General features: G+C 37.4%; 2 protein-coding genes across 23 annotated transcripts in view; one reads left to right on the plus strand and one right to left on the minus strand.

Moving 5' to 3' along the window:
* The window catches only part of LOC147874482 (tubulin alpha-1 chain-like), an 86227-nt gene extending 70126 nt beyond the window's left edge, over positions 1 to 16101 (minus strand). For all 19 annotated transcript variants that reach the window (XM_087345210.1, XM_087345204.1, XM_087345209.1 and 16 more), the window contains exons 1-2: positions 15892 to 16101; positions 95 to 340 (exon numbers count right to left, since the gene is read on the minus strand). The gene's annotated coding sequence lies outside the window, so the exon portion shown is untranslated. The remainder of the gene's footprint in view (positions 1 to 94; positions 341 to 15891) is intronic.
* On the plus strand, positions 4222 to 23676 carry LOC147874484 (uncharacterized). Of its 4 annotated transcripts, none has more exons than XM_087345227.1 (7): positions 4353 to 4421; positions 9979 to 10002; positions 10762 to 10966; positions 12145 to 12252; positions 18273 to 18425; positions 19324 to 19512; positions 20964 to 23676. In XM_087345227.1, exons 4-7 carry the CDS (start codon positions 12154 to 12156, stop codon positions 20979 to 20981), a joined length of 459 nt encoding a protein of 152 aa, XP_087201353.1. In that variant the 5' UTR covers positions 4353 to 4421; positions 9979 to 10002; positions 10762 to 10966; positions 12145 to 12153; the 3' UTR covers positions 20982 to 23676. The 4 variants fall into 4 exon arrangements, with proteins under 4 accessions (XP_087201351.1, XP_087201353.1, XP_087201354.1 ...); XM_087345228.1 differs by having other exon boundaries at positions 4361 to 4421; positions 8095 to 10002; XM_087345225.1 differs by lacking the exon at positions 10762 to 10966 and having other exon boundaries at positions 4222 to 4421.
* Positions 23677 to 24316: the final 640 nt, after the last annotated feature.

Below are 24316 nucleotides of genomic sequence, written 5' to 3' on the forward strand. Positions count from 1 at the left end.
ATAGCTTTGAAGACAATTTGTCGATCACTAATACTCTGCACATTAGATTATTAACAAGTGATTGTTCTGAAGTACATTTTGCATTGCAACTTACCTCACAATGATCTGTTTGTTACTGTCTGCCGGATACTGGAGAGCCATCTTCTTTCTCCATTCATTAGAGGGATTTTCTGATGTAGATTCCCAACAGGATGACACTTTGGTGTTTGTTTGCCCGGTTTTACTTGTCTCTTCTCTTGAAGGTCCTTTGGCTGCCATGTAAATTGCAGCTGTTGTTGAGCCTGGTGCAAATGGCCTGAATGCTGTTGCTGACTACTGTCCATAATGTCACAGAAATTTCCTGAAAGAATAGTGGAATAAATAACATAGTGTAAAAACTACAATAATCAGAATATGGTCTACAGTATAAAAAATCATGGCTGTCTCCGATGTACCTGACCCTGCAGGACACATAATTCCCTATTTTTTCTGAAGAGTTACAGACATACAAAGCTTAAGTAATAAAATATGCAGTGTTGACTTATCTGAATGTGGTTGAGTGAACAGAAGGGGTAAGGTTTCAGTAACATCAGTATAACAGAAAATATGTGAACTGTGAATAAGAAGAGGCACAGTTTTGTGTTTCAAATGACACAGAGAATAAAAATATCTAATACTACGGAACATTACATGCATGCAAATGACTGGTTGGTTTCTGTATCCCTCAGCCATAAGGAATATATGATATGCACATTACTCAGAAAAAATTACTGCTTGGATGACATTTGAGAGAGAAAGACCAATTTACTGTTGCAGTCCTACTGACATGAATTTGAATAGTTTACTACAGGTTATTTTACAAGCTCCCTCAACTGCAGACATTAAGTAATGCTCGAAATGAACATATTTGGTGGGCCCCTTTTCACCATGCATAATGCCTCCTCTGGTTGCATATTGAGGACGTGGCCCTCAGATATAAAGGCAGGTGCAAATAGCGGTACCTGACTTTGGGTTGGATGAGCGTTTATATATAACCTGTCACTGCAAACAATAAACAATGGTGTTTTAACAGGTGTTTCAAAACAACTAAGTTCATTACAATTGACTATATTTAATCCCACAGAGCAGTTACAATGACCAAACGATTTTGCAGATGTATAGAATCTGTACAATTTCTGTAGAATTGTTTCACAGACTAGAGGAGCTGCATTAATTTGGCAAGGACTGGCATTGGAGGTCTGTAGATGCACACATCGATAATAAGAGGATTAATACATGACATTTCAGACACTCCCACTGTAGTTATATTTGTGTCTAAATTAGGCCAAATTGCTATTAGTAGGTAATAAAATATCCAGGAAACAGATAATTGTTGCACAACAGAATTTTTACAAAATGAGAGGTGTTTTCAAATAGTGCACATTTATAGTGTTGATTAAAAAACAGAACCCAGTGGATGTTGGTGCAAGCTCATCAGGTTATCATAACATTTCATCAAATGCCTTGTCCTGTCCAAAAGCTGATGGTAACCATGGTAGAGATGATAAATGCAAAAATACATGCCATTTCAGTTGAAAAACCTTAAGGAAAGTGCCTTAGTGGAATTCTTAAGAATGCATGGGAGGATAATGAAAATTGATCTTAAATAGAATTGCTGAATTTGTCTGGCTCTCTTTTCAGTTGAGGGGTGGGCTCTTGATAAATGATAACAACCATTTTGATTCCATAAAAGGTAGTCAACCAACAGCACTTGATTTGAAGATTGCCATGTTCTGGGTTACTGCACCGTGTAGTCTGGGAGATTTCCACTGTTTCAGAGGTCATACTGCCTCCATCATCATGGCGATACTTGAGGTTTTCACAGCGGTGAGTATGAAGATTTCTGTCTTCTGGGTTGTTGCGCTGTGTAGTCTGGTCGATGTTAACCAATGTTTCAGAGGTCATACTGCCTCTGTCATCAGGGCGATTAAAAATATGAAGATTTCTGTCTTCTGGGTTGTTGCGCTGTGTAGTCTGGTCGATGTTAACCAACGTTTCGGAGGTCATACTGCCTCTGTCATCAGGGCGATTAAAAATATGAAGATTTCTGTCTTCTGGGTTGTTGCGCTGTGTAGTCTGGTCGATGTTAACCAACGTTTCAGAGGTCATACTGCCTCTTGTCATCAGGGTGATTCACCTTCAGACTCACCACTGTGAAAACCTCAAATCCTACACAGTACTTGATTTACAAAAAAATTTTCAAGGGTTGTGTAACCAGAATTCATTGAATAAACCGTCTTGAGCATTACAGTGCCATTCACTAACAGATGGCTCTCTCATTAATACAACAATCGACAAGGTATTTATATTTCAGTATTTTTCTGAATTATCTGATAAGTTATTTCCACAAAGGAACTAACCTATTAGTTTTGCTGTATTTGATGGAAGTAATAGTGCCCCAACAACAGGACTTGCTAATTTCTTCCATCCATCTTCTGTTAGTTTCTTGGGAGAAAATTGACCTAAGAATCTAAATGAAATTTTATGTAATAACTTATGAATCAGCATTTCTGTCAGAGTTTTATGAATGCCATAAATGGTACTTTTATTATACTAATTCAGTCTCAACTTATTTCAATTTAAGGTTATGGAGGTAAGAGCCCCAAAATATTTTGGGAACAGGCTTGTGTATAGGTTGAGAAACAAGTCTTGAGTATAATTGTAGCTCTCTGTGAAATAGGCTTACTTACACATGGTCCGTTTTATGAAATATCTGCATAGGGGCCACTAATTTTGAGGAAATAAATGGTAATAAGCATCCAGAATGGTGCAGAATCTAAGACACAGTGGTCATCCCAAGTCATATAGTTGTATCAATGCTGAAGGATGCTGTCCACGTGGTAGCACTAGTGAAAAAACCAACGTAAAGAAACCAACAACAACAAATTAACAATAATACTTCAATTAAATCTGAAGCTGACCACACAAAGCGTGTTTCAAATGTAAATAGGCCTGAAAAATAAAATACTATGTAGGCTAATTTAGAAAGATGCCATAAGTTTACTTTATTGTAAAATTGCCTTTAAACATGACCATCCACTGAAGTTGTAAAAATGTTTTGTTATGAGCAATGGAACACATTTTTTATTATTCTCTGTGACCAAAGGTAAATCACTTTCTTTCTTTCTTTCTCCATGTCCTCTTTTACCCGTAGGTGTCGAGGTTTATTTTTATTCAATTGATCTATTTGGACAATGGTAGGACTCCTTGGATGAGTGATCAGCCCGATGCAACTCTCTACCTCCAGCGCTCGCGTCCACCTTTGGAACGTCCCGACTCGCGTGTGAGCGCCGCGCCGCAACCCATCAATTGAGCAAATACTTAATCAGACTATTACTGACTTTTAATTTATTTAAGGAGTTACGATTAATAGACTAATAAAATGTTAAAACATTGTATAAAAGTCCAATTGAAGCTTCGATTTCATCGATTGAAGTTTCTAAGCAGTCTCTTTGCCTAGAATAATTTTCTCTAATTTTCTCTAGTTTTTTATTTGTGAATTTTGTGATATCACCCAATAAATTGTCTGGAAAAAATAGCTGCCAGCACTCGATCTCGGTTTTTCAGTTTTTTGCGCATCCCTTGACCCCAGGAAAGTGAGAGATAATGTTTTTCATTGGCGCCTTTTTACTTCTTCATAGGGGAAATTTTCGAAATTTAGGCATTTTATCTTTGCCAAGATAAAGATCACTTATTCCTGCATTGGAATCTTCATCTAAACTTTCAGCTGAGTTTTCTGATTGACTATCGTGATTCTCCTCTCGTGGTTCCTCATCAGAATCCTGACTATCATCGAATTCACAATCTATAATTTCTCCTGCACTCACTTGTTCTCTTTCACCTTCTTGTTCTAATAACCACTTCAACTAAACATTGGGATCAGAAGATCTTGTTTTAGAAGCCATTATTGGTATACGTGACCAACAGAGACGAAATTAACCCAAACTTAAAAACAATTCACTTTGGAACACAAACACTCGCGTGTGAGCGGGCCGCCGCACTATCAGAATTCTAAAAGTAAACTGAAAAAAGCGGGTCTATAGTCGTAGCTAGAAATATTTCCTTTGAAATTTCCATGGAAGGGGGTTTCCTCTTAACATAGATAAAGCGACAGGAGAGAAAACAATTCCTAGAAAGAGTTATCAGACTTTTACTGAAAATGCGACGCTGCGCTCACAACGCGAGTCCTGGAGGGTTAAAACGCGTATAAACATCCATGCCTTGAGTAGGCCTAAGAACCCACCATACAAGCTACCATGCCCACAAATCATGTGACTCAAGCCACTGCGGCCGGCCGATAAATTACAACGGTTGAATTCACGTGTCGGACAGTAGTAAAACCAAACATGGCTGCTAATGGACAACCACTCGAAAACATGGAGCAAGACAATTTGGTGGAGGAGGTAAGTCTTTCCAAAGCGAGATTCTTCGAATTTAGACAAATTTGGCGTGAGTGTAAATTCTATATAAAAAAACGTGTTATTGTAAAATCCTTCTCGAAGGTATCACAGCCTTGTCGAAGGCAATCTGCCGGGTGAGGGTTGCGTGCTCAAATGACCCTTAGGGCTATGCCGGCCAGAGCTTCGGCTCATGGTATGGTCACCCAAGCCGGACAGGTCTAAGGCGATGCGCTAGACTAAGAGTGATACCCTGGTCCTCTATGTTCGGGGTTGGGCGTAAGGCTAACAACCTTTCACTTTTAAAAAAAGCTGTGTTACGAAAAAATCAACCAAGCCTCGGATCAGGATGGACTCATTGGCACGACCACGGCAATTGAAAAAGGACATGAAATTTGGTACTTGGAACATTAGGAGCCTCTATAGGGCTGCGGCACTGAAATCAGTGAGTAGGGAATTTGAGAATTATAAGTTAGACTTAGTGGCAGTGCAGGAAATGCGATGGGAGGGGGAGGGCACGATCCCTGTGGACAATTTCAGATTTTTCTATGGAAAGGTAATGACAATCTTCAGTTAGGGATGGGTTTTTTTGTTCATAACAGAATTAGGGCAGCAGTTAATAGAGTAGAATTTGTTAGTGACAGGTTGTCTTGCGTAATTTTGGAAGGACGTTGGTGCGACATCATTTTCCTTATGTTCATGCCCCAATTGAGTACAAAAGCGATGATATCAAGGATAGCTTTTATGAAGAATTGGAATCAGTATTTGATACATGTGGCAAGTATCACATGAAAATTCTGCTAGGAGATTTCAATGCAAAAATTGGGAGAGAGGATATCTTCAAATCCACAATAGGCAGTGAGAGTCTCCATGCACTTAGTAATGATAACGGTGTTAGAGCAGTAACCTTCGCTATGTCAAAAGATTTAATTGTAAAAAGTACAAAATTTTCACACCGTGATATCCACAAATACACTTGGACTTCTCCAGATGGCAGATAGTAGATAACAGAAGACAGACAAATGTAATTGATGTGAGGTCATTCAGAGGAGCAGATTGTGACACTGATCATTATCTGGTGGTAGCAAAAGTGAGGGAGCGGCTTTCAGTAAGTAGACGAACTAAGCAGAATTTCGAGAAAGATTTGATTTGAAAAAATTAAGTGAGGGTGAGGTGAAGGAACAATGTCAAGTTGAAATTTCGAATAGGTTTCAAGATAATGAAAGTGTGGACATCAACAGGGAGTGGGAAAATGTCAGAAACTGCATCAAAATTTCAGCCAAAGAGAAACTAGGATACTACAGGAGAAAGCAAAATAAACCGTGGTTTGATGAAGAATGTTCAAAATTAGTAGATCGAAAGAAGCAAACAAAATTTCAATGGTTGCAGGACCCAAACAAAACAAATGCGGATAATCTATGTAACGTGAGACGTGAAGCTAGTAGAACCTTTAGGAATAAGAAAAGGGAATACCTGAAGGGCAAAATTGCTGAGCTTGAGACAAATAATGAGGAAAAGATATCAGGATATCAACCCCAGACTAATTTGGTAAAGGATGACAGTGGCAATTTGCTTGCAGATCCAATAAAAATTGTGAATAGGTGGAAAAATTTCTTTAGCGAGCTCTTAAATGTTCATGAGACTGGTGATATTAGACAGATTAAAATGCATACAGCTGAACTGTTGGTGCCAGAACCTAGTTTGGATGAAGTGGAACTAGCCATTGGGAAGTTGAAAAGTTATAAATCTCCAGGAATTGATCAGATTCCAGCCAAATTAATTAAAGCAGGTGGCAAAGGGTTGCATATGAGGATCCATAAGCTTATTCAGTTAATTTGGGATAAGGAAGCGATGCCACAACAATGGAAGGAATCCATAATTATTCCTATTCATAAGAAGGGGGACAAGACTGAGTGTGGTAATTACTGAGGAATTTCTCTGCTATGAACCTCATACAAAATTCTATCATTGGCAAGATTAACCCCATATGCGAATGAAATTATTGGGATCATCAGCGTGGGTTCAGACGAAACAGATCAACGATTGATCAGATCTTTTGCATTCGTCAGATACTAGAGAAAAAATGGGAGTTCGGTGGGACCGTACATCAATTATTTATAGATTTCAAAAAAGCCTATGACTCTGTGAAGAGAGAAGTGTTATATAATATTCTTACTGAATTTGGTATACCAAAGAAGCTAGTGAGTCTAATAAAAATGTGCTTAAATGAAACCTGCAGCAGAATTCATATAGGTAAATATTTATCTGACTCATTTTCCATCAATAATGGTCAGAAACAAGGAGATGCTTTGTCTCCCTTGCTCTTTAACTTTGCGCTAGAATATGCTATCAGGAAAGTCCAAGATAGGCAGGAGGGTTTGCAATTGAACGGGACACATCAGCTATTGGCATTTGCTGATGATGTTTCTTTATTGGGGGACGATATGAATACAATAAAGAGGAACGCAGAAGTTTTACTAGAGGCTAGTAGACAAGTGGGGCTAGAAGTAAATTCAGAAAAAACTAAGTACATGTTAGTATCTCGTCATCAGAAGACAGGCGGGCAAAATTATCTTAGGGTGGCTAATAAATCCTTTGAAAGGGTTACAAAGTTCAAATATTTGGGAACAACAATAACAAATGAAAATGACACTCATGAGGAAGTTACGAGGAGATTAAATTTTGGAAATGCTTGCTACTTCTCCGTTCAAAATATTTTGTCTTCCCGTCTAATTTCTAAGAACCTGAAAATTAAAGTATACAAAACATTAATCTTACCTGTTGTTTTGTATTGGTGAGAAACATGGTCTCTCACTCAGAGGGAGGAACACAGATTGCAGGTGTTTGAGAACAGGGTGTTGAGGAGGATATTTGGGCCTAAGAGGGAAGACGATGGGGTGTGGAGAAAACTACATAATCATGAGGTTAAAAATCTGTACTCCTCCCCCAGTATTGTCAGGGTGATTAAGTCGAGAAGAATGAGATGGGCGGGGCATGTAGCTTAAAAAATGTTGCTGCAGATACTAACTTAATTAAGAAAGGAAAAGTAAATAATGAAACAGTCATTCAGTTTCAGCTTCTTCTGAATAATGAAACATGGGAGTCTCTTTATGAAGTCAATGATACCAACACCAATTCTAACTCATTTTAACTAAAGGGTTTTATGTTTCAGGCACATCTAAACCAACAAGGCCACCAACAAGACATATAATATACATATTATAAAGTACAATTCATACTATTATATAAATTTCACATAATGCAAACAAAGGATTCACCTAAAGTAATGATAAGCTACAAATAAATCTGCTCATTACACGCAGAAGAAAGTTTATCACTTATTTGTAAACAACATAAATTCATTGACAGAGTAAAAGGAGTGTGTAATTAAGTATCTTTCTAATGCTACCATAGCTATAATCATAAAATCTGCCTCACATTTTTATTTGACATAGTTTCATACCAAAGGGCTGCAAGTCTACAAATGATGTCTTACTATTTTATGGACTATGAATTGGTGTAAATTCTGTACTCTTCTGTCCTGCCAATCTCATCTCTTGGATAGCAAGAATGTCAATTTTATAATCATTTGTTATATCAATTAATTGTTTCAGCGCCCCACTTCTATATAATGAAAGCAAATTTCACGTTCCTAATCGGAGTTCCTTGTTCTTGCTAGGTTGTAACATTTTTGGGATTCTCAACAGAATTGCTTTTTCAAAGGTGGGATCATCAACCGCCACCAGGTCCCCAAACTTATATCCCCCTGAGACAGGGTGGCCCACGTAACTTGGGAGCGCCGCTTCCTGTACTCACAACTCGAGCCCCTGAGTGGTGAATTTAGGTTATGTCTGTTTATTTGTGGTCGTGTAACTGACATTAAGTGAAATAGTTTTATTTGTGGATTGACATTAAACTAAATTAGGCTTTAGGAAAGTACTTAATTACAGTGAAACCTCTATCCATCGTTCCCGGAACTATCGTTTTCCCGGATGCATCGTCCGTTTTGTTCGGTCCCGAATACATCCCATATAAAATAATGTTACATTTTCCCGCTTCTATCGTTCCTCGAACTATCGTTTTATCGCATCGATCGTTCAAAAATCTTAGTCCCGGCCCACAATTTTCCCGCAATGATCGTTTCTGAGAATTTAAAATGCTGATTTTTGAGATAAATTAATACCGAAAGACGCACAATGTTTTTGGAATACACAGTAGCGGTAACCTGTTATGTCGCCCAACCAGCACAGATTCTTTTGGAATGAGGGGTCAGCGGTGCAGGGGTGATAGTTGGAGTGAATGGCGGTGCCCATTGTCAGAAATTTTACGATTTTAATTTGGGTGCACTCATATTTCGTTCCAGCGATGCCAGATGGCATGTGCAGTGTGAATTTCTTCACAAATGCTTTTATTATAAGTACAAAGGAAAGGCGAGCGAAACTTTTTCATTCTTCTGGTTCATATCGTGTCTTCTACAGCTACGTTTCGTTGAGTTCGGCAGTAATAGTACTTCCATTTTTCCTGTTATAGTCCGCGAAGGTTGAGGGAGCGGTGAGGAAGAGGGAGAAACGACGAATGCGAGCCCGAACTTTGCCGAGTTTTGCCGAAGCACACGCTGCATTGGCAAAAGTGAAGTCGTTCTTTTATGCGCATAATATTAGTGAACGTGACGAAGAAAACATTTTGAACGTGGAAAGGGCTCTGTTTGGCCTAAAACGTAAAGTTTCGACAAACCAGTTGTCCATTAAAGACTTTTTTGGTAAAAAGAAGTAACTTTGAAAGAGAAACATTGTTTTTTTTAAAAATTTTAATGCTTTCCCGCATCTATCGTTTTCCCGCATTCATCGTTTTTATTTCCCACCCCCGCCGAAAACGATGCATCGAGGTTTCACTGTATTATTATAAAAAACCTGCAGAGGGGAGGTGCGTGTATTTATGTTAAGAAAGATCAATGTTTCAACAAAATTGATATTTCACAACACTAAAAAACAGGTTTTGGGAATTTGTGCAATTCAACTAGAGAAAAACAGCCAACTTAGTTGTATTAAGCCTGTACAGAGCTCCATCAATGTCTAAGGGGACTAGATGCTACTCCAAAGTATCTGTACGATCCAGAAACTGAATTTTTATTCTGTGGTGACATGAATGTAGCCTACCTCAATGAAAAATGCCGAAGAAACATTTAAACTCACTACTAGCAACATATAATTTGATACATGCTCTAAACTTTGCAACAAAAATTCAAAATGAATCAAGAACAGCTATTGATAACATTTTTGTGGATAGAACGAGACTTGGCTCAACTGGTACTTCATAATAGGTGTTCTATCAGACCATGATGCTCAGTACCTTGTGGTTAATAATATTGCTGCTACAACTAACTTAATACCTTTGAAACAGAGAAAAAGAAAATGAAATAATGAAACAATCATGCAGTGTCAGCTTCTTCTGAAGAATGGGACATGGGAATGTGTTTATGAAGTTTAGTGAAATTTGGCATGAGTGTATATTCTATAGAAAAAGTGTTATTGTAAAATTTTAATGTAAGGGTTTTGTGTTTCAGGTTACTCCACAAGAAGAGGAACAGGTAAGTCCTCACAAACGGGTTCTAGCGATGCCTTGCGTTTTCAAAGCGAGATTCTGCGATTTTAGTGAAATTTAGTGTCCGTGCATAAAAAAAATCTCTTCTGTGTGTCTGTCTTGCACCTAACTTCTGAGCTTGAGTTTCTCACAAAATGTACTGTTTTCTGCAAAACACAAAAATTTGCTTCATATTGTTTTACATAGATACATATTTTATTACATTCCATGGATCCATAAGACAGTCAGATGACAATAGGATCTGGAGAAAGTCATAATAATAATAATATACATATTATAAAGTACAATTCATACTATTATATAAATTTCACATAATGCAAACAAAGGATTCACCTAAAGAAATGATAAGCTACAAATAAATCTGCCCATTACATGCAGAAGAAAGTTTATCACTTATTTGTAAACAACATAAATTCATTGACAGAGTAAAAGGAGTGTGTAATTAAGTATCTTTCTAATGCTACCATAGCTATATACAGCTATAATCATGAAATCTTCCTCACGTTTTTGTTTGACATAGTATCATACCAAAGGGCTGGAAGTCTACAACTAGATGTCTTACTATTTTATGGACTATGAATTGGTGTAAATTCTGTACTCTTCTGTCCTGCCAATCTCATCTCTTGGATAGCAAGAATGTCAATTTTATAATCATTTGTTATATCAATTAATTGTTTCAGCGCCCCACTTCTATATAATGAAAGCAAATTACATGTTCCTAATCGGAGTTCCATGTTCTTGCTAGGTTGTCACATTTTTGGGATTCTCAACAGAATTGCTTTTTGCAAGGTGGGGTCGTTAACCCCCAACCTGGACATCCAGGTCCCCGAACTTATACCCCTGGGGACAGGGTGGCCCAGCTATACCCCCAGGCACTGGGTAGCTGATGAACCTGCGGAGCGCTGCTCCCCGCACGAACAAGACGCGAGCCCCTGAAGGGGTGAATTTAGGTTATGTCTGTTTATTTGTGGTCGTGTAACTGACATTACGTGAAATAGTTTTATTTGTGGGTTGACATTAAACTAAATCAGGCTTTGGAAAGTACTTAATTATTATTATAAAAAAACCTGCAGAGGGGAGGTGCGTGTATTTATGTTAAGAAAGATCAATGTTTCAACAAAATTGATATTTCATAACACTAAAAAACAGGTTTTGGGAATTTGTGCAATTCAACTAGAGAAAAACAGCTAACTTAGTTGTATTAAGCCTGTACAGAGCTCCATCAATGTCTAAGGGGACTAGATGCTACTCCAAAGTGTCTGTACAATCCAGAAACTGAATTCTTAATCTGTGGTGACATGAATGTAGACTATCTCAATGAAAAATGCCGAAGAAACATTTAAACTCACTACTAGCAACATATAATTTGATACATGCTCTAAACTTTGCAACAGGAATTCAAAATTACTCAAGAACAGCAATTGATAATGTTTTTGTGGATAGAACGAGACTTGGCTCAACTCGTACTTCTCTCATAATAAGTGGTCTATCAGACTATGAATGATATTGCTGCAGATACTAACTTAATTAAGAAAGGAAAAGTAAATAATGAAACAGTCATGCAGTTTCAGCTTCTTCTGAAGAATGGAACATGGGAATCTGTTTATGAAGGCAATGATACCAACACAACGATTAACTCATTTTTGTGTTCTTTTCTAAATATTTTTGAAGATAGTTTTCCTATTACATATGAAAATACAGGAAAAATAAAGAATGACTGGATTACACAAAGAATAAAAGGAGTCTGTACATCTGCAGTAGGAACAGTAATGACCCACACACAAGAGCATTTTATATTAAGTATTGTGTAATCCTGAATAATGTTATAAAAGAGGCTAAAAAGCAGCATTACAGTAGACTTATAGCAAAATCAGACAATGAAATAAAAACAACATTTAACATAATAAATAGGGAGACAGGAAAAATACATTCATCAGATCAGATGCCATATCTTCCAATAAACAATGAAAAAGTAAAGGATCCAGGAACAGTGGCTTCTGCCCAGGACAGGGTCCGGTGGAGGGCTTTGGTTAATTCGGTGATGAACCTTCGGGTTCGGTAAGCCATCTAGTCAGTTAGTTAGTTAGTTAGTTCGTTATTGTAAAATTTTAAGGGTTCTGTGTTTCAGCCACATCCAATGACACCACAAGAAGAAATAGAACAACTGAAAGACAAACTAGACAAAAAAGAAAACAAAAAACTAAGAGCAGAACTAATGGAACTACGAGGAGACGAGGTAAGTCATCACAAACGGGTTCTAGCATCATCTTGTGTTTTCAAAGCGAGACTCTTCGTTTTTAGTGAAATTTAGTGTCCGTGCATAAGAAAATTTTCTTCTGTGTGTCTGTCTTGCATGCTTGTGCACTTTAAACTTAACTTCTGAGCTTGAGATTCTCACAAAATATACTGTTTTCTGCAAAACACAAAAATCTGCTTCATATTATGTTACATAGATACATATTTTATTACATTCCATGGATCCATAAGACAGTCAGATGACAATAGAATGTGGAGAAAGTCATAATAATAATAATACATATATTATAAAGTACAATTCATACTATCAAATCTAAAACTTCTTGACGATGGTGAAGAGTCAATTGAATAAAAATTTACTTGGATATTATCCATCGTCTAGTAATAAAACGTAAAAACCGTAAAACGACGTTTCGGAGATGAGGCTCTATCTCCGTCTTCAGGTTCCTACTCAGTTGGGCCCACTAGATAGAGCTAATCCCTATCTCCGGACAAATTAAAAAATGAAAGTCCCAGAATAAAAAGGCATAACCACACCACCCATCTGTGGGACGTAAAAGAATAAATAGTATAAATAAAATTCGTTAAACACGATAAAGCTAAAAGACACAAACTCACAAAAAGTGGGAATAAATATATATGAATATTAACTTGAAACTCGATGCCCCCCTTGGATTTCTTGAGAGATGACAGGTATCCAAATAGGAGATAAATCCAAACTAGGCTGGCTGATAGGATTGGCGAGTAGTGCCATGTGTGCCGCCTCCTTGTATTTTCTGTAGATGGTATTGGGTTCAGTTAATAATACTTTGGCCCCATCCCAACAGACATGATGATCTTCTTCGTACGCATGTTGGGCCAATCTGGATTTCTCCAGCAGGCCCTGTCTGAAATTATATTTGTGTTCTTTCAATTGTACCTCCAGAGGTCTGTTGGTTTCGCCGATATACCATCTACCGCAATCACATGGTATTCCATACACACACTGCCTAGTCTGTCTCTTGACTGTTTTTGGTCTCATGGAACTCAATAAACCACGGAGAGTGTGTCCGGAGATAGGGATTAGCTCTATCTAGTGGGCCCAACTGAGTAGGAACCTGAAGACGGAGATAGAGCCTCATCTCCGAAACGTCGTTTTACGTTTTTTACGTTTTATTACTAGACGATGGATAATATCCAAGTAAATTTTTATTCAATTGACAATTCATACTATTATATAAATTTCACATAATGCAAACAAAGGATTCACCTAAAGAAATGATAAGCTACAAATAAATCTGCCCATTACATGCAGAAGAAAGTTTATCACTTATTTGTAAACAACATAAATTCATTGACAGAGTAAAAGGAGTGTGTAATTAAGTATCTTTCTAATGCTACCATAGCTATATATAGCTATAATCATGAAATCTTCCTCACGTTTTTGTTTGACATAGTTTCATACCAAAGGGCTGGAAGTCTACAACTAGATGTCTTACTATTTTATGGACTATGAATTGGTGTAAATTCTGTACTCTTCTGTCCTGCCAATCTCATCTCTTGGATAGCAAGAATGTCAATTTTATAATCATTTGTTATATCAATTAATTGTTTCAGCGCCCCACTTCTATATAATGAAAGCAAATTTCACATTCCTAATCGGAGTTCCATGTTCTTGCTAGGTTGTCACATTTTTTGGGATTTTCAACAGAATTACATTTAACATAATAAATAGGAGACAGGAAAAATACATCTATCAGATCAGATGCCATCTCTTCCAATAAACAATGAAAAAGTAAAGGATCCAGGAACAGTGGCTTCTGCCTTCAATAATTTTTTTCTAACAATTACCAAAAGCTTAAATTTACATCAAGCAGGGACAGAAGATGCTGTTTCATTTTAAAAGCTGCATTTCCTGTAAAATTTTCTCGTCTTAATATTATTGCAGCCACTGAAACTGAGGTGAAAAGTGTAACACAGTCCCTGAAATCAAAAAACTCGTCAGGTTATGATGAAGTAACAAGTAAAATTTTGAAAGCTTGTCCAGCCTTAACCTCTCAAAGTTGAACCGTGGCCTCTTCAAATCTTTCGCCTCCATTCATTTCTATCTCTAGTCTTTGTTTTCCAGTTCCTTATTCCTAGAAATTTATTGGCATTCTCCCTCACAGCATCTTCCCACCTCTATCTGGGTTTACATATTCTTCTCTTTCCATATACAGTAAAACCCCTCAAGTTGGACACCCCTCTATATTGGACACTTTTAATTGGAACCGGCAAATATCCTATAATTTTACATGTCCACAATACCCTATATCTTGGACACCCCTTTCGTTGTAAGTTGGACGCACTTGGCTTCAAAGCTTTTATGGGAAAGGTTTACAGTTAGTATTTTGTTGTTTTGAGTTTCGGACTGATGAATGCCTCCTCTCTGGAGGATTATCTTATGGACATTGAGCCCATTGCATTGCAATTGTTTAACTATTCTTTTGCTGAACCCTTAACTGGACTACAGTTTTGCAGAAGACACAGTTTTAACTCCATCAGTGCTGTGCTTGCATTTGAGTTCAATCTGTGTTAACAGAAATGGAATTTTTATTTTTACGATGGGAAGCTATAATTGGTGGAATTAACTTTAGAAAATATTATTGAGGCTTAGGTGTAATGTGAAATGCATGGGAATGGGTTTCAAAAGATTACTAATATTATTGTCATTGTCATTAGTTCTTAATTCAGGTAAGCATACAGTAGTTAGTGCATGTAAGTAAATAGATTATATTGACATTAGACCACAATCTGATGTTTCTCCTTCCCTCTATCTTCGACACATTTTCGTGGTACCCCAAATGTCCAACTTAGAGAGGTTTTACTGTACATGTATTGTCTCTTGAGTCACATTTTTGGGTATGTGATTATCCTCCATCCTAACCACATGGCCAGCCCACCGCAATCTCTTGAGCTTAATAAACAGGGAATATTTTAGGTCCTTGTACAGTTCACAAATTTCATTATTATACCCAATTCTCCTTTCTCCATCTACCAGCTTTGGACCATAAATTTTTCTTAGTATTTTCCTTTCAAAGACATCCAACATGTCTTCAGATTTCCTTACCATGATCCAAGGTCACACCAATAGGATCCAGTCGGTCATATGAAAATTTTGTGTAATTTCACTTTGTTATTTTGCTGGACTGGAAAAAGGTAGCAGGACTTTTGGATTAACAATTTGTCGAAGGCTCAAAAAGTAAATCAATAAAATCTCCTCAGGCAATCAGCCGCTTTCGCTGGTTACCGTAGTAAACCGACGTTTCGGGAACAAACTCTGTCCCCATCTTTAGGGTTCTGATGTGACTGGATCCTCGTCCCGAGCAGGAAGTTACACAGGCGACTTCCGAGGATCTAGTCACATCATAACCCTGAAGATTGGGACAGTTTGTTTCCGAAACGTCGGTTTACTACGGTAACGAGCTAAAGCGGCTGATTGCCCGAGAAGATTTTATTGATTGTACTCGCCGCGAAAGTCTCAAATCCTAGCTCAAAACGTACCTTGGAATTTAAGTAAGATCTAATGCTAATTCTAAATTAACGCGAAGTAAATGAATGTGCGTAGAAAGCAAAAATACGTAGAACAAGGTCAACTTACTAATGCCGTTTCCTCCTTGAAGAGGGGGCCAAATTTGAATATCACTTCTGCCCAAATACTTTGTCACTAGTCGTACTTCACAGAGGCGACGGGCTTCAATTTGAGAAAAGAAAACTCCCGTAATATTTGGTACCATTTCGATGACGTATCGACGGATGCCCAGTGGCGACTCTTGTGAACGCAATCGACAGAACAGTCTGTTACCTCACTGACGACGCAGCAGTGCTGCCAAATGGGTGTCTCATTTGATAAAAGCTGAGACCCGCACAGTTGCCAAATTGGCGAAAGAATTTTGCTGCGCGTTGACGAAACCGCGTAGAAATGGATTAATATTGGCTTTTAAACTTTCAAGACGTTAAGTTTGAAATGCAAAGAAATTTAAGCGCTGTGTGCGGGTGCCCACATTCACAATACTATAAAGTAATCAGCCGCGTTAACTGGTTACGGTAGTAATCCGACGTTTCGGGAACAAACTCTGTCCCAATCTTCAAGGTTCTGACGTGACTGGATCCTCGGAAGTCGCCTGTGTAACTGGCTGCTCGGGACCAGTGCACGCAGTAACACAGGCGACTTCCGAGTATCCAGTCACGTCAGAACCCCGAAGATGGGGACAGAGCTTCCTCCCTAGAATCGCGAAGGTCCCGGCTAGCCTCCGAATAAAAGCGAAATGTAAAGTTTTCTTCCGATGTTGCATTTACAGAGACAAAACTTGGAATCAATTGATGAAACGGATGGGTAGAAATTACGCAGACTGTTCTATCTGATAGCAAAGGAATAGTTCCACGAGATTCATTGCCTCATTAGGTTATTGCTCTTACATTAGAGCTATTATCTCCATTTTAATTTTTTAAAACTCTGATCGAGTGTAATTCTAAATTCTCGATAATTCCATAACCAATCGTAGAATGTCAGACACTTCGACCCGCTCCACGACTTCGCCGACTTGCCTGTCGATTAATTTCTAATGAATAATGCTGAAGGCAGAAACAAAGCAAACGCTCGCTGCGTGACAGATAAGGGCAGTGATAGTCATTCTGTTTTTTGTTTACAATCTTTTTATAGTCTCATATTCACAAACAAAGACGCGCAGTTGCGACAGTCATTGAGTTGAGTGACTGAGGAAAATCTGAGGCGAAGTAGTAGTTGGCGTGGCGGGCGGCCGACGCAGTAGGAGGTAACATAACGTGCAACAAATCTTAAAAATTATTTCTGACGAAAGGAAGTTGAAAAGTCAACTGGAGTACAATAGCAGACAACAGTCAAATAGGCCTTCTTTTGCAGCAAAAGAAACTGCTAAGCCAATGAACTTCATTTCGTGGGAGTGGACATTCGTTTTTCTCTGGCCTCTGTAGTGCAATAACTCACATGGAAAAATTAGCGTAGAATTAAACCAAAATTTGACGAATAAATCAGACACACATCGACATAAACAAACATTGGCATGCTGTAAATAATTATGCTTATGTTACAAAAGGAATGAAATGATCGGTCAATTAAATGAAAGTGATATTTTAATCCTAATTCTAGATCAGTCGGCTAGGTCATGGGTGTGGGTTACGCTATTCCGAATTGTTTACAAATAAAATACTTTTCTGTAAGCCCTAGGTCGATTGGTTACTCCCAAGGATAAAATGAAATCAAAAGAGAGATAATGAATGCAGTTCTTAAGGTCCTTAAATTAATACCACAATTGAACTCACATCTGCATTGATGGCCGATACAACGCGTAGACAAGTTTGGTGGGCTCAATTCTTCGTAGGTCCATAAACCTACTGCGATGAAAGAATAATACATAAATAAACTCATCGCTAAGCAAACATTTGCCTTTGACGTGGACTAGGTCGTGCTCGTTCGTGATGATCTTGAATTACGTACTTTCGCTTTTCTGTTAGCGTCGGGTTGTAATGTCAAAGAAGGTTTTAGTTAATTTTTATTTTACTAAAAGCTAAGAAATGCTGTGGAAGCGTAAATGAAGGGGATTGTTCGTCCTTGAAAGACTCCACATTCATGTAAACAACTCTGAAGGCGTCCGGCATTTCCTTTGCGAGCGAGAATGAGGCACGCAGGCATTCGACTGCGTATTTGCCCTTAACATTTAGCAAATCAAAATGACTCAGGTCTGAATGTCGGCAGAAACTCGTCTAGAAATCTGGATTTTCATCAGTTCTTCCGGGCTAATTCCCCGATGTAAGTTGAGAGACCGTTTTTTATGAAATCGATAATTTAACAACTTAATGTTATCAAAGACAAATATTATTCCAGGGTAAATATCCCGTGCAGGGTGCTGAAGTGTCCTTAAGTGACGCATAAATCATCGATCAAGATACGCAATTACAGATCTTGATCACAGGGATTAAAATATTTGCACTTTCACATTACAGCACCCACGGCTGCAGAGGTGGAATTGGGGGCTGGCTGTCGTGGCCATACTAATTGGCCTTGTCAGCCAGGTGGCCTTCCTGGTCAAACAGGGACTCGAACACCCCGCCTTCTGGCCCGTGTTGTTTGTAGTATGTCCCACCTTCTGTTTGCAGGTAAGTGACACGTAGTCTTAGGTTTCCGTGTTCATTCCTCACACGCCCATTCTTTTCCTGCCTAAGCCTTGAACGATCTACGAGATTATTTGCCGCGATGATCCTTTGTCCCTGTGACCTTTGACGTAGTCTTATTACGCAGAAGTGTAAATTATTTAAAAGAAGGCGAAAGAGGAGCGGAGAAAGTGGGGCCGGAAGGAAACCAAAATAAATCCATATAATGACAAGGAACAAAGATAAATGGCAGAGAGTGCAGGATTTAACAAGTAGGGAAATTTGCTTTCAAGTACCTAGGATCGGCATTAAGTGAAGGAAATTGGAGCTAATTATAATTTCGCTTAACTGATCAGACAATTTAATTAGTCTGCATGTCATAAAACCTCGCTGACAGGCCCGAACATTCCTCATTCTTTATAAACTAAATGAACGCGTGTGCATTAAGTCAGTCTTCGAATGTGGCTAGATCTCGGAGATCGAAGGAAGTCTCCAAATCACACGCTCTGTCCTTTAATAGGGAAACCCCGATGACTTTTTAAAACTGCTTGTAATAAGCAGACTCCAGTTTAAAATATGAGGACAGGACCAAGGGATCTTCATCTGTTTTACTTAGGCCTGCCATTTTAAGCCGCTAATCTACTGCACATTAATCAATGCTCGATTGATCTGTTTAGAAACTCCTTAGGTCACAATCGATTTGTAAGTACAGTAGCAATAATATAAGATCTATTAATTACATCTGCATTTAAAGTGTTTAAACGTCCACATTGAGCATAATTTTGATTCACTTGCGTAACTTTAAATCAACATTTCATTTCACAAGTGACGGGTATCGCTTTGTTGTAAGTTACGAAATGCCTTTGTTTTTATTTTTTGTTTTCTGTTTTGTTCCGGGCCTCAGGTTGGTGTGGGCTACGTCTTCGGCTACCACCGCAAATGGTGGAAGTTCCATTTCTCGAGGTGCACCGTGGTTGTGTTTGGACTTTGGGTAGGAATCTTGTTGTCGGTGGTAACGGCTTTTGGCGGAAGCATTGCCACCTGGCAACATGTAAACCACACCAATAATTCAACCACAAATTCAACCACACCGGTAAGATCGAGTCTTGAGCCATACGGGGCTCAACAGTGTGACGACTAAGCCACGTCTTCACCGCCGTCAGAACCTCAAATGTCACCAATAAATCTGACTTCTTTATTAATTCTTCACATGGAATTGTACACTGACCCATGCAAGAGGAACCCCAAAACGCACGTTTTAACAGAGCCTCGTATTCGAAATTGCATTCGAAGAGCTCCGTCTCTTCCGGGTCCAATCTTCTGCGACTTTAATACAATTTCACAGGCTTCTCATATTCCAATACATTTTAATTATTCTTTGTTGTTCTGGGCCCCGCAAGGAGTTTCCTCCCTTGTGGGTTCCTAACAAACATGTTTTAATTTATTTCTATTCGACGCGTGCTATATGCCGCGCCCATCCCTCCATTCCATAAGCCGACAAGCAAAAATGTTTAATCTCCTCCACTTTGATCCCTGTTACTTCATGCTAATTCACATCAACTGAATGAGATTTCGGGTTCTCACGGCGAGAAATGTGAAGATGGCTGTCGTCTGTTATGTTGCGCCGCGCTGTCTGGCAGTACTTTGCCACCACCAGCGCACTGAAGATGGAGGCAGCAAGTACCACAGAACAGTCTGTAAACTGATAAAAAATTAACACTTCGCATTAACCCAAAAGATAACCATTTGAACACATAAAAACAAAGCAGGATCACTTTGACTGATGGTCAAATAAGACTGCTTTTTGGGGGGGAGGGGGGAACTGGAGTTGAAAGAAGTGGCAATGCGGGGAAGTATAGGACTTTCTTTACACAGAGTTGGAGGGAGGCAAGGCCACTGAATGGAGTCTGTTATTTCTCCGAAAATATGAGGGCTATTATGTTTCAGAAATAAATGCTTTTCTAGAAAGTGGGAACCTAGAAACGTATTATTGAATTGACGTACGAGAATCCTCCTTGAGAAGCTGGTGGTGGCTCAGCTGGCTTAGAAGCCGTCTGCAATTTATTTGATTGAAGATTCCCTCTGGGGATTATTCTCAGCCACGTTAAAACAGACCCCGATTCTTTAAATATACATAATGTTTGGAAATAGTTTTTAAGCTTTTTATAATTTAAAATAATTACAGATTGAACGATGGATTTTGCAAAGTTGTGTCAGAATTACAATTTTTGTGCTTTCCACATCATTTTCCCCCCGTGGCATAGTATAGTCATTTCAGATAATAAGAAATATGGCAAAAGCACTGATTGCAGTAATGTAACAGAAAGTGTTTGGAAGTTTCTTTATAGTGATGATTCACCATGTAACATAAGAACCAGAAAATTATTTAAACATTTTTGATACCTTTCATTGCTTTGAACGAGAGTTTTACCATATATCAGATGTAAATGCGGTACTTTCAGGTTAACTATAAAATATTTCTGCCAGTCTGGTTTTTAAACATGACTTAATTATTAGGAAGTAAATTTTATCTTGTATTTGCAGGCACCTGAGGTGGACTAACTTAGAACTGTGTGAGTCGGCGTACGTGTACGAGTAAGCGTGTGACGCTCGATAACAGCATAGCTAACAATTATTTATTTTAATCCGTCTTATCACAATATTTAAAATTTCTTATAATTAAGATAATAAAATATCATTGATGTTCCATATCGATTGATCGATTTACATTTTGGAACATCCTTTACACAACATGTTTCAGTTTTTATAAAACCATCTTCAGGTGTAAAAGATTTACGAACTTAAAACTCAAATATGATTCCATTTTGGTGATGTTTCATGCCATTTGTTTTTCAATTTTGGGCGAGTTGTTGTCTTTTCTTAAAATAGCATAGCTGTAAAGTTATTGCACCATATCATTACTGTATTAAAGTTAAAGTGTTAGAAAATGTAGCTTTGCAACTCGTTGGATATTATGTGGTTACGCCATTGTAAGTACGTGATTCCTAACGGAGGTCAGTTGAGAAGTAGCAGCACTAAAACTGATTCCGATATTGAAATTAAATTGTTTTGTGGATTATGTAATGTAAAGTGTCCATAACAGATATAATTGTTTTACTGGTTCTTTCATTACTTCCCATATGGGTAAAAGTGATTTGTTAATGAGATCACATGTGATATTGGGAACAATGGTAAAGTAAATTCTCTCATGTTGGTGCTTGTGTGTGATTGCATGATAGTGGAAAAAGGGTTCAGTATAACTTACCCTATATATATATATATAGTTATTAGTTTGTTTTATGGTTCACTTGAGTTATTAAGGCAAAGCCTTGATTTTATTTAGTTTCACATAGTAATTAACTAAAATTTCTGTATTTCTAGGACTGTCACTATACATTTTTAATATTGACACCTTATATGTGTATAAGTTCAGTTACTTAATTGTCCATTAATTATTACAGTTACCAGTATATTATTTAGTTTTGAACTTTAATATTAGTTCCGTATGAACTGTCTCAGGCAGTATAACGTATTATGTATTTGCAGTGGCTTAATGGTTGGTTTTTTGTCCTGGATGTTACTTTTTAGCCAAGGTGCTCCAATGTTTATTTGGGGCTTGCTGAATGTTTTCGCACAGTTCCTATTCTTGTAAACACTGCCATTAGGCTAAGTCGTGGTGCCTCTGTTCTCCTAGAGACACATGTAATGTGTTCTGTTGAAATTCATTCATGTCACAGTGCAGTTGTATGTGTTGGGTATTCAGTATTATTGATACGCTTGTCCAGATCCTTAAAAATATTCATCCTCTTGGGTCTTGGATAACACCAAATAGGACCTCAGTGTAATAACATTACATATTCCCATTTTCACTCGCACAACCTCATAACTTTGATGATTATATTTAAAATACTAATTAAATGGGCTGTGATAGATTTAATATACTCATTGTGGGTGATATAATAATAAGACTGAATTTCTAGATGAATAATAAATTATTCACAGATATTAAACAAAAATATTTAAGTCTAGTGAAGAAACCTAGCTTAATGCCATGACAATTTTTGGGCAGGTCAGGACCACATCAGTAGAATTTTTTCTAATATTAAAATATTAATTAAACTATTAGTGCGTATGTTAGACTACGAAATGTGACTAGTTGAAGCATGTGAAAGTGAGCTGGTTTCTGAGAAAGGAGTGAAAGCATTGTGTTGTAAATTCATTGAGCAAAGACATTTCTTTCAAATTCAAAAATGAAAAGTATTTTGGTCTTCATTTAAAGGGGAAACAGATTAAGGCTTTTTGTCTGGATAGAGAAGGATAAAGTTTTCTCTTCAGTCAGGTCTGAAATTTGAAGCCGCAGGATTCTGTATAAAAAAGCCTTTTTATATTGTATTCGGTAATTATCAAATTTATACCAAGAAATTGCAGTCATGCTGATATTTTGGACATAATTGTAATAATATGCTCTTTCACATGTTTTCTCAGAATCCATATCAAAGTCATATCAAATCACTCCATTCTGGATTCTTATAACTGATGTTTTGGCCATTAGAGATTTTAAACTATAGATAATTTTATAACACCATTTCTTATGACATCTTTGAGTGAAGATGCTCTTAGCAAGCTGCTGTGATATAAAAAAACATTTACTGTTTATTTCCATTGTGTTCTTGACCACTGGCACAAAAACAAATTTGCCATTAATATATAATAGAAGCATTTGTTTTCTACATTATAAGAAGTGTGAATATTTTACTAAGTTTACTAGTATATTAGTTAACAGCTACAGCGAGTTTGGTCTTTGGTTATTCTTGAGGAGCTTCGAATCGCAATACAGTCACTAAAATTAGTACTAAATGATTTAATAAGAAGTCTTGATTGAAATAAGTAATTCAGAAATTTTATTGTAATGTACGGGTATTTGGACCAGTCGTTTAGGTGTTCTGTAAGAAAGTAAAAGGTGTTCGAGTATCCGTTCCTATCCAAACATTGGTTGCTAGTGGTCATGTATTGTGCAATTTCCAAGTGATACTCATGTTGTATTATTATTAAGTTAGTTACCTTGTGTATGTGTTATTTTCTTTGTTTGTTTATATGTACACAATACAGGTTGTCATTTTATATTTCTCAAGAGCAATGTCAAAGAAGTCAATAGAGACAAGAAAACAATATATTGTATTTTTGTACAAGCATTCCAGTGCTTTTCGCCTATTTAATACTGTTCCTAACAAAATAAACTTCGTTCTGTGTTTCTTTATTTTCTTGCTCACTGTTCCTTCAACCTACCTATAAGAAATTGTGTAAGTGACAGACTTATCATTCTACTGAAGAAACTTCATTCAGGTGGTCATATTTGATACAAAAATTGCCAATTCACATTATCATCTTCTGGTCATTGAATTTAGAAATACCTTTCACCCTGTATCCCTCCAACAGTCAAGTGACATGTTGGTCATAACACACTTTGGAACAACATATCAATACTTGATTAGCTGCATAAAATACGTACCTATAATTTTCAAAGCAAAGAAGCAAATGTTAAAGTAGGGCATGCCTGTGACAATGGCAAATCTAATCTAAAGTCAGGTCCAAAAGCAAACTACTTCAGTTGTGAACACAAGTGCTCAATGCCAACCTGAAAAATCAAAGATCCCTAACATCAATCTTCACAGTTTAAAAAAATCTGCACAGATGCTCATTAAAGTTTTATCCATATAATTTTCATGCAGTTTTTATGTTGACATAACATCCAAATAAGTTGAAGAGATACAGGAGACTTTGGTACTGCCACTAATTTTTTTCCCAGAATTATTATAAAATGCTTAATAATCTAAAGTCTCATATACATATGTCTTATTTTTATATTACATAAATACCGAATTTAGTTTGTTTAAATA

Source organism: Zootermopsis nevadensis, unplaced genomic scaffold (assembly GCF_977971745.1).
Source record: "Zootermopsis nevadensis isolate Lab colony 2312 unplaced genomic scaffold, Znev_1.0 Znev_ptg000008l, whole genome shotgun sequence".
NCBI classification, from domain to species: domain Eukaryota; kingdom Metazoa; phylum Arthropoda; class Insecta; order Blattodea; family Termopsidae; genus Zootermopsis; species Zootermopsis nevadensis.